Here is an 11,234-nt window from a genome sequence, read left to right as displayed (position 1 = left end):
AACATTTGAGCAAAAACAATGAAGTACTGTATCATTTCAAGCCTACTTGCATTTGAGAAAGTGTGGGCGTTTTACATTTTTAGACTTTGCTAATGGTGTAGATATACAGAATGGCTTCCTATTTTGTTTCAGCTGCACTTTGCATGCACTTGTGTGTGTGGTTCAATAGCTTAAATAGCCTGAATAGAGTCTAAGCCACTTAGGAAAGTTAAGAGTACAGGCACGTGCAAGTCTTTGGCATACTTAAATGCGAAGAATGTTCTTTTGGAAGAAAAAAAACTCTGCTATGGCAATGGCAAGGAGAAAAACCTGCAGGTTGCGGGCTGCATGGGCCAGATGGTTTGGCCACTGCTGATTTGATTATTTCTTTCACTTCTCTCAATTCTAATGAAATGCGTTGCCTCACACCTCCACTGCCATCACCCTCAGATCTGACTCCGTCCCACAGGGATACCTGCTGAGTGCTGATCCAGGCACTGCCAGCTTGTGTCATACTGTACCTTGGATGCTGTGTTTGTCTTTTCCCCCGAGTAGCTTTTATTTTTATAACGAATGGGAGAAGGCAATGAAGACTTATTTTATCTCTGAATGATTGGATTCAATTAGTTATATTAGTTTAATAGTTATTAGTTATTATATATCTGTCGCAGCACCTCCAGAACGCCAATGTTTCATTCCTGAGGTCAACCCGAGTGCGGCATGGAGGAAGCTGGCCAGCATTCCCACAGAGGTGGTTATGAATTATTATTACCTTTATCTGCTTGACCTAGTATAGCCTACTAACCTCGCCCACCAGGCTTAGGTCACGTCAGGCGGTGAACAGACAGGACGTCCTGAGCCAGTGTAACCGGTACAACACTGCAATATGGCATGAGCTCAGAAAAGCCCTTACACAACGTGAGCATGGTGAATGAACCATACAAACATCACTGGCCTGTATTTTACATTCATTATTCATATTGGCCTGGGCCGGCTTAGCGGTCCAGGCACCTTGGCTGGTAATCCATCATCCATCATCCATCAGTGTGTCGCGGGTTCGAGTCCCAAATCCCAAAGAACGTTGCTGTGTGTCTTCCCCCATCTCTCTCCACGATTCCTGTCTACCTACTGTACATCTGACAGCCAGACGGCAGAGAAGGAGCGAAGGAAACGGGTCATCCTGCTGATGGGAGGCCTGGACGTTCTGTTACGCTCAAAGTGCGTAATGTGTGCTTATCTTGTTTGCATAATTACCAACAACAATAAAAACACAATCAGCCATATGATAGCTTCAAAGGCGGGATCGCTGATAATAAAATGAAGTTGCTCTTTAAAGAGCAACATTTTTCAGCTTCCAGGCAGGACTGTTTTCTTTCATTTTGTTATCAGAGATCCCCTTTTGGAACATTTGTAGCTGTTGTCCTACGATCTGTCACCAACCTTTGAGGTGAGCATTTCTTCTAAAAAGTGAAATGGCTTAAAATAGTCTGTCTTACTAAAGAAAGTTAAGAGTGCAGACTCAAGAGTTCTTAAACGCAAGGAATGTTTAGAAAAAACACTGCAGTGGTTGCAAGGAGAAAAGCCTACAGGGGGTGGGGTGTATGGGCCAGATGGTGTGGCCACTACTGAGCCTTTGATCAGTTCCCTCATTACTTGCACTGTACTTTGGTTAAATTTGTACAATGAGCTGAGTTCTCTCACTTCTGATGTAACTTAATATTAATAACTTTGCCCTGCAGTGGACAACAATAAGAATTGGAGTTCTTCCCTCTTACTGGCATGGAACAGCAGTACACCATCAAGGCTTGACAGGGGGCTCGAGTCGCTCGACTGAATTCAGGAGATTTCTATTTGTGACTGGGACCCACAGGGGGACCCACTGACCCCACGCCTCTTACCCTGTGTCGTACTACATCTGGAAGGTTCTCAGCGATCTACCAAGTTTGGAAGGATTACAGAGGTTTGTTGGGATTTTCTTGCTTGAGTTTTTAATTTTTTCATCCAAGAGCTTTTCTTTTTCGTAGCAAATGGGTGAATACGATGAAGCCACAGCCTTCCTGGGGCAGACTGGCCCTTATTTCTGGAGGATGTTTTTCCTTCTAAATACTGTCTTCGTGGCCAATGGACTCAATGGTTTATATATCGTATTTGTCGCAGCCACTCCAAAACACCACTGTTTCATTCCTGAGGCCAACCTGAGTGCGGCATGGAGGAAGGCCATCATTCCCATAGAGGTGGTGAACGGACAGGAGGAGCAGAGCCGATGCCACCGCTACAGACTGGATGAGGTCAGGAACCTGTCTGCTCTGGGCTACATCCCCGGCGGTCGGGACGTGAACCTCACTGAACTGAGACAGGAGAGCTGTGTAGACGGATGGAGCTACAGCCAAGACGTCTACCAGTCCACCATAGTCACAGAGGTGTGTGTGTGTGTGTGTGTGTGTGTGTGTGTGTGTGTGTGTGTGTGTGTGTGTGTGTGTGTGTGTGTGTGTGTGTGTGTGTGTGTGTGTGTGTGTGTGTGTGTGTGTGTGTGTGTGTGTGTGTGTGTGTGTGCGTGTGTGTGCGTGCGAACACACGTGCGTGCGTGCGTCCAGTATCATTGTACAGTCTTGTTTGTGTTAATTATAGAATGATGTCTCCTAACAGTGGGACCTTGTTTGTGACAATCAGTGGATGGTTCCCTTTGCGACCTCAGCTCTCTATGTGGGCTACCTGTTTGGGTCCTTAATCTCTGGACAACTGTCTGACAGGTAGGCCTATATAAAAATCACACCCGCGTGAAGTGAGGGCCCGGGCGCTCTTATCATCGTACATCATCCAATAAAGAAATGAATATACTTCCTCATGAATTCATTTGTCAACTTATGTTATTATCTTTTAACCATGATACAATGTTAAAAGAAAATATTACATATATATATGTAAGCCCCGAGCTGAATTAAAACAGTTGCACTGTGTTTAGAAAAATCTGTTTGCTCGTATATATACATATGACGTAAATTATCCCTTCATTGTCAATGGCATTTAATGTTTGTGTTGCCACAAAAAGCAGATTTGTTCAGACACATATGACGTAAATTCTCTAATCATTGTCAATGGCAAATGTTACACGTGTTGTGACGAAAAGCTGTATATAGCGCCCTGCACAAAAAAAGAAAATCCTTAAAATACACTTTATTGTATTACTGCAGTTATGACTGTATGTGACTGTATAGTGTTTTCCACCTCAGACACTATTCTGGGTGTAGGAAGCCAATGTATATTACATATGCATGAGGCGCTTTTCAAATGTATTGGAGTGGTGATTCAAGAAAATATTCATTTGATGCAAAGAACATAACAGTCTGTATGATCTCTTTTGGTACAAACAGGAAAGATCTTTGTCCATGACAACAGCTCCATCTACTGTTATATAATGGATTTGCATTACAGAACATGGCAAAGTGGATAATGCTTAAAGATGGCATCGCCGTGTAGATCTGGTATTGTAGCCTTCGCTGCAGCCAGAGACTATGGCTATTTGTGGGTTATTTGCATGAACCCCTATTTGGGAACCCACAGCATCATGGTGACAAAATGGCATCAGATACAAAAGGACTGGAATACATTGACATTTAGACCAACTGACATCATACATGTCGATAATTTGAGTCTAAAATATTTAATACGAATGTTTAACCTTGGCTTAGCTGTCCGTTTGAGAACAATTATTTCTGTTCCATGTAGGTTTGGGAGGAAAAAGATTCTCTTCTTGTCAATTGGATCTCAGTGTTTTTTTGGCCTGGTTCTGGCCTTCTCCTACTCGTGGATGATGTTCTGTGTCATCTATTTGATTATTGGAGCCTCTCAGATATCCTTATACATCTCTGGATATGTACTTGGTAAGTACAGTCATCATTCAGTCTCAGGGATCATCAAAATATTCCTCCTAATCTCTTTGTTCACTGACTGTTCTTGTGCTATATGACAAACATGTCCTGTCCTTCCTTATCATGCAGTGTTGATTATATTGTCTTCCACAGGGACAGAGCTGCTGAGTAGTTCTATGCGTGTGCTATTTTCAACCCTGGGGTCCTTTCTGTTCTACTGCATTGGGTACATGGTGCTACCCGGGATTGCATTTGGCATGAGGGCATGGAGGACTCTTCTAATCATTATCTCCTTGTTGTCTGTGGCTTACATCCCATTGTGGTGGTAAGGTCCTCATATGTTGTTTGTAGGGATCTATGAGAGATGCTGACTAAAGGCATACTGGAAGTGATCAACTCGTCTCAAGAGTCAATCAAACTCATACGTTCAATGACTAATTCAAAGGCATAGGCTATTGTTGGAAAGGGAAGTGGTGGCAGCTGGGAACAAATATTGCCCAATTTAGATATTTGAGTGGAATCTTAAGTAAATGAAAAATATCAATACCACATTTTTACACATTTTTGGCATTCCTATTTTGAGCATGTCATAGGCTAAATATTTCCCAAACTTCCAAAAGTCTCCCCCAGAATGTCAGAAACTAACAAAATAGTCGATATACATTACAAGCTGATGTCATATTACAATGCAATGCAAAATCTTGACACAGCAGGTGGGCCTTGAGTTACTAACGTTTGGGAACACCTGTTACAGCTGATGAAATCAACGCCTAGTAACACCTATTGTTTGTGCAGGTTGCTTCCAGAGTCTCCTCGGTGGCTGTTCACTCAGGGCAGAACAAGGGAGGCTGACGCCATGCTGAGGTATGCAGCCAGGACAAACAAGGTTGAAGCACCTCTGGTCATCTTTAAAGAGGCAGAGGTAAGGTCCATTATGTTTGTTAGTGGAGGAGTGTATATGCAATCTTAGCTTTTTCAATGAAGACACTAAATCCTGTGAAATGATGTCTTTGCATTTACTTTACAGCATGAGGTTTGTCTGCCACCAACAAAATACACCTTACTTGATATTCTGAAATCCAGCAACATAAGATGCATCACACTGTTGTGTTTGACTTTATGGTGAGTCCTTCCAGTCTCAGGAGGTTTAACATTCACAAATATCTGCCTTTTTAAAGACTAATGTTCATTATAACATTATATTATGCAAAATGTTAATTGATTTCTTGGTAAAACAATGTAAAAGGTATCAACAAACAACTATGCAGTTAACTTTTGAATATTTGTTTTTATTCTCAAGGCTGGCAATAAACATTGGCTATTTTGGACTCAGCTTGAACACTTCTAATCTAAGCGGAGATCCCTTCTTAAATTGCTTCTTATCAGCCGCCATTGAGGTGCCTGCTTATATTGCAGCTACCTGGTTTTTGAAGAAATATCCACGGAGAATACTGCTGTCAACATTCCTCACCACTGGAGGAGCGTTACTCCTGCTTATCGAAGTTGTCCCCGACAGTAAGTATTATTTTGTGTTAGCCTACATGAAATCTACATCACCTAATCTTACAAAAGCATCGATTCAAGTTTTTATCTGCATGATGGCAGTGTATAAATTGTAAATGTTTGTCTTGACCAGAGTTAATCAGTTCACGTTCATACCAGGCCTTTCCAGTAATAATAAGCACCCATAAAAAACAGAATAATCTACATGTTTGTCTTGACCAGAGTTAATCAGTTCACCAGGCCTTTCCAGTAATAATAAGCACCCAGAAACAGAATGTCTGAAGTTATTCCCATCAGCCTTCGTGTTTCACAATCCCTATTGTATTTTAGTGCAGTTTTGCATGACAAAAGTAAAGAAAAACATATTGTGTACAACACAACACATGCCAGAGAACAATGTTTTTTACTGCTTTCCCCTGTCCACAAGTTGCCTACCTACATATTTACATGCTCATAATCTGTGTGACTTTTTGTCAATAATACCTACAAATTATGGGTGTCAAATCTCTCCCCATGCAGGCCTTCGTGAATTAGCTGTGGCTATAGAAATGATTGGGAAGTTTGGCTTTACCGTGGCCTTCAGCACAGTGTACATCTACACAGCTGAGCTCTACCCCACCGTGCTCAGGAACATGGGCATTGGCATTTGTTCTTCAGCTGCCCGCATTGGCAGCATCACAGCTCCTTTCATCGTCTATTTGGGTATGTATTGTAGTCTACTATAACACATGAGACTTGTACTGGATGCATTCACTGAAGAGGTATACCTATTACCTACCAGGCTGCGTATACTCAAACTGCTCATATATTTATCATACCACATCATTGAACAATAAAACAGGCCATTATGATTGGCTGAGACTTTTTCATGATTGGGCCATGGATCTCCATTTCAAATGATTTTGTCTTATGGTTTAAATTACATTCAACTATCAAACTGTCATTCAGTTATAGGAACACTCACGTCAAAGTAGAATAGTTAGATTTAACCATTTATTGCAACAAATGGTGTAGTTAATCTTAAAGCAAAATCTGGGAATGTTTTGTGTGTTCACAGGCGCTTACAGTAAGTATCTACCGTACATTCTCATGGGAAGTCTCACTATCAGCTCATCTGTGGTTAACCTCTTCCTTCCTGAGACCCTCAATAAGGACCTTCCAGAAACACCGGAGCAGATGCAGAAATGTCATGGGTAAGGTCAAATCCCCCAAAGTCATTACAATGTAGACTACTTCATTCATGCGCATGAACTTGAGAAATGATGTCTGCTTAAAGCTATATGTTGCAGTCTGCTGCCTTCTGCCGTTACAAATGCCCTTTTTATACAGATAATAGGGGGCAGAAACCATTTATCTCCAGGTTTCAACTATTTAAAAAAATAATATATATAAATCAATTTTAGTGGGTCTAAAAGTGTATTGATACCTGCAAACCAGCACTGTCTGGGTAAACACAATATTATTAATTATTATCATTATCAATAAATAATAACAAGCTCCATCGCCTATTATGAGAATTAGCAACGATTATTGTGTTCATATGATTGAAAATGGGTCTTTTAAGCATGTCTCCAATAACAGGTTTGGCCTTTTGACAATTAGAGCATATTTGACACATCATTTTACCTCATCTGTATTGTTACAGGTTGTGCAGGAGGGAGAAGAAGGACAATTATTTGGTAAAGGAAGAAAGAGTTGACATAACTCTGCCACGTGAGGTGAAATTCTGAGCAGACTCTTGTGAATTGTTGCCAAATCTACACTACTTGACTTTACTCCTCCTGTCCTCCAATTACAGATGTGTGTATCTAAGTTGTGTGCAAAAAGGGTCGTTTATATTTTGTCTTGGCTTGTGTCCGTGTAAGGATGAAAGCAAAACGGTTCCGTTTTCAAACATCCTCATGCACTTATTGTTTTGGATTGGATCTTTCAGAATATTGACAGCTTCTGATTCAAATTGTAACATATATATATCACCCATTCTTGAGATAAGGGACAAAACTTTTTTCAAACTAGATTTTTTTTTTTTTTAAGATACATTCAAATCAAATAGATGTATTTGTAGACACAGGTCTCAACTACCAATCTTGAGAAGGAACAGGTTTTTCGCATAACATTTCTTTCTAAAATGGGACATTTATGCACTTAATACCTGATTCTTGTCAACTCCGTCAGACACACTAAAATCCCTTTTAATTGAATTTGATAATTTCAACAATAATATAAAGTCCTCAGTTATCTTATAATGGCTTTCAGTAATCAAGTTAAGTAATACAATTCCTTTAATATTGTTTTGTTCCAATATCACACTATTATGAAATATCCAATTTCTCAAATCCGTCATTTCAACCTTTATTTTCAATATTATAACATGAAAACCATGTAAAAAAAAAAAAAAAACATCATTACGTATCATTTCAGTTGGTGTTTCAATACATAAGCACAAAAGATTTAACATCGAATTTTCTATTTATTTGGAAATTAACAAAAACATCACGGGACGAACGTCTGACGGAGTTGACGAACATCTGACGGAGTTGACAAGTTTAACTGATTTAGGTTCTAGACCACCTAGGATCTTGATTCTGGTGACTAATCCCACATTTTCAAGGATGAGGAATACAGTGGTACTATTTATATTGGCCCTGTGACCATGGCAGCCATTTTCAAAATGGCCGCCACCTGCTGTTATTTTACAATAACTCAAGTTCTACACCACCTAGGATCTTGATTCTGGTGACTAATCATACATTTTCAAGGATGTGGGATACATTGGTACTATTTAGATTTGTCCTGTGACCATGGTAGACATTTTTCAAAATGGCCGCCAACTTTCTGTTATTTCCCAATAACTCAAGTTCTACACCACCTAGGATCTTGATTCTGGTGACTAATCCTACATTTTCAAGGAGGAGGAATACAGTTGTACTATTTAGATTTATCCTGTGACAATGGCAGCCATTTTCAAAAATGGTGGACCTGCTATTATTTTACCAATTTAGTCAGGGAATATTATCAGAATAATGTTAAATCTGTGAATACATTTCTTACCAATAATTTTTTCACCAATGTGTTTGTAAAGGTGTCTACTAACATATCCCACATTGGTTTCTATTGAACATTTTTGACAGCTGCTGAAAGTTGGGTACCATACCAAGTGGCTATGGCCAAACTAGGGAGTCTATGGCCAAACTAGGGGTCAAACCCCTTGGGCTAAATTCGGCCATATATCCACTTGCCCAAATGTGCTGACCTCATTTTGTGATGACGGCTATGGCCGTTTTCAGCCCAAGGAGTGTTCTTCGTGCATAGCTAATGTTTGGAATGCATTCAGAATCATGAAAAATCCCTAGTTTTTAAGTAGCATGTGACAACATGCTACTTAAAGCATAATGAACATTTTGCCTTATATAGGTTGTTGATGGTACCCCAACTTTCAGCAGCTGTCAAAAGTTCCCCTAGGGTGGTTGAATATAAAGCAATGTGGGATATGTTAGTAGACACCCTTCCAAACACATTGGTGAAGAAAATTCTTGATAAGGAATGTATTACCAGATTGTATTAATATCCCCTGACTAACTCATCTTCTAGAGTCTAGACCACCTAGACCCGACTTCACCAACAGAGACCCGATTGACAACTAAACAACAAGTTTGGACAGCCCCACCAATTAGTGTTACGGAAAATAGCAAGTGTCTACCCTAGGCCCAGAGGGAGACACAGAACTTAGATGCGGCTCACATGTTGCACGACTCCTCAACAAGCTACCAGAGATGAGAGCTGAATTCTGCCGCACAATGCTCTGCGGCCCAGGAGCAACCAACACCATGTTGGAGTTCTCTGAGTGGTTGAAGCACGAGTCCTAGCCATATAGCCTGTGCAAAGGCAAACACCTTGAAGACCTGCTTGAGGTGAACATTGAGCAGTGAACAGTGAGCGAAAGACTGAAGACAGAAGATCTGCCTTCAGGACTATCAGGCAGGATGTGCAGACACTGAAGGCATCAGTGTCGTTCTGTGTCCCCAGCATGTCAACCAAAGCAATGTTACCAAATCAAAGGAGCCTTCACCTCAAGTCACCTGGGGCTGGGTGAGAAATCGTATCCTGTATCTAGCCTCACAACTAAATACAGACACTTGGCCAGACTGCCGTTTGAAAGGGTTAAACCCTTCATCCTGATTGGGGAAGACCACCCCACCTAATCACACCAACCGAACAAGTGAGTTTGGGGCCTCCAGGTGGGCCAGCAGCCATCTGCACAAGACTGGGCTGGACCCTGCAGGAAAGCAATCTCCAGCCAAGACAATGTAAGTTAACTATAACAGAGCCCCAGAACACAGAGGTCATGAGAAGGATGGAGAAACACTGGCAGGAGGCCACCAAGATCAACGCCACACTGCAGTGGCCAGTGAAGTCAAACTGTGCGTCTGTATCTGAAAGGGACAAGTCAAAGGCCAGAAAGCCCACCTCCTTTTAATGTCCTGTCAGTAGCAACTCAACCTGCACCTGAAATAAGCCCTGACCCCTCCCAGAGAAAGTTCATCCTTGAAAATGTAATGATTAGTCACCAGAATCAAGATCCTTGGTGGTCTAAAACTTGAGTTATTGGTAAAATAACAGCAGGTTGGTGGTCATTTTGAAAAACAATGGCTGCCATGGTCACAGGACAAATCTAAATAGTACCACTGTATTCCTCATCTTTTAAAATGTATTATTAGTCGCCAGAATCAAGATCCTAGGTGGTCTAAAACTTGAGTTATTGTAAAATAACAGCAGGTGGCGGCCATTTTGAAAAACAATGGCTGCCATAGTCACAGGACAAATCTAAATAGTACCAATGTATCCCACATCCTTGAAAATGTATGATTAGTCACCAGAATCAAGATCCTAGATGGTGTAGAACTTGAGTTATTGTAAAATAACAGCAGGTGGCGGCCATTTTGAAATATGGCTGCCATGGTCACAGGGAAAATCTAAATTGTACCACTGTATCCCTCATCCTTGAAAATGTAGTCTTAGTCACCAAAATCAAGATCCTAGGTGGTGTAGAACTTGAGTTATTGTAAAATAACATCAGGTGGCGGCAATTTTGGAAAATGGCTGCCATGGTCACCACGAGACAAATCTGTGATGGCCCTATAGCCAAAAATGTTCCTTAAGGCATGCTCTAACTGTGTGCCAAATTAGAATACGTCCCATTATTCAAAAACTATAATTTTATTGTTTTAGGAACACTTTTGTCAACTCCGTCAGATACATGTCAACTCCGTCAGACACAAAACCTGACGGAGTTGACGTCTGACGGAGTTGACAAAATGTCATTTGTTTTCATCTTAACCCTCTGTAGTACAATGTAGCCATTTTGTTTTTGCTTCATTTGTTAGCTAAACCTAACCCTAAACTTTTATAATAAACATTATTTTGGAATTCTTAACAAAGATCATAATAATGTCCTGACGGAGTTGACATGTAAAAGCTGTGACCACCCTGATATCAACATTGTTTGTTTAAAATATCAAACAATTGAATGCTTGTCAGACCAGGTGCTCCACTGTTGCAACAAATACAAACGGGACTTGGAAAAGGAGTCTTCAGGCTAAATCTGTCGACAATATTTTCTGATTAATTTAAGACTTTTAAAAAACCTGACGGAGTTGACGGGAGACGTGGGACACACATTTGATATGAGATATCTAATGGAAAATATAAATTAAAATTATTGTGTATATTGTTTGCTATGTTGTTGACAATCTACTTTAATTTAGTATGTATATTTATGTGATTGTGACAGTATTAGACACTTTTTTAGCAGTTTGAAATTATGACCACTTGCTGGGGACAGGCTAAATACAGGCGTTTTTGGGTACAGTGCCTGCTTTTAAC

At 40.6% G+C, this 11,234-nt stretch overlaps 1 protein-coding gene across 1 annotated transcript in view; it reads left to right on the top strand.

Annotated features, from left to right (window-relative positions):
* Positions 1–7,097, top strand: part of LOC310854732 (organic cation/carnitine transporter 2-like) — a gene marked incomplete at its 5' end in the record, with an annotated part of 37,892 nt that extends 30,795 nt beyond the window's left edge. The window contains 8 exons of the mRNA XM_083759405.1: positions 2,169–2,399; positions 2,650–2,729; positions 4,644–4,770; positions 4,876–4,970; positions 5,149–5,363; positions 5,871–6,053; positions 6,409–6,544; positions 6,997–7,097. Coding sequence (XP_083615531.1) covers positions 2,169–2,399; positions 2,650–2,729; positions 4,644–4,770; positions 4,876–4,970; positions 5,149–5,363; positions 5,871–6,053; positions 6,409–6,544; positions 6,997–7,081 — 1,152 coding nt within the window. The 3' untranslated portion in view covers positions 7,082–7,097. The remainder of the gene's footprint in view (positions 1–2,168; positions 2,400–2,649; positions 2,730–4,643; positions 4,771–4,875; positions 4,971–5,148; positions 5,364–5,870; positions 6,054–6,408; positions 6,545–6,996) is intronic.
* Positions 7,098–11,234: the final 4,137 nt, after the last annotated feature.

The sequence above is a fragment of the Protomyctophum parallelum genome, assembly GCF_964188405.1.
Source record: "Protomyctophum parallelum genome assembly, chromosome: 1".
Taxonomy (NCBI): domain Eukaryota; kingdom Metazoa; phylum Chordata; class Actinopteri; order Myctophiformes; family Myctophidae; genus Protomyctophum; species Protomyctophum parallelum.
The sequence above is the reverse complement of the archived record's forward strand: the minus strand, read 5'-3'. Positions and strand labels throughout refer to the sequence as shown.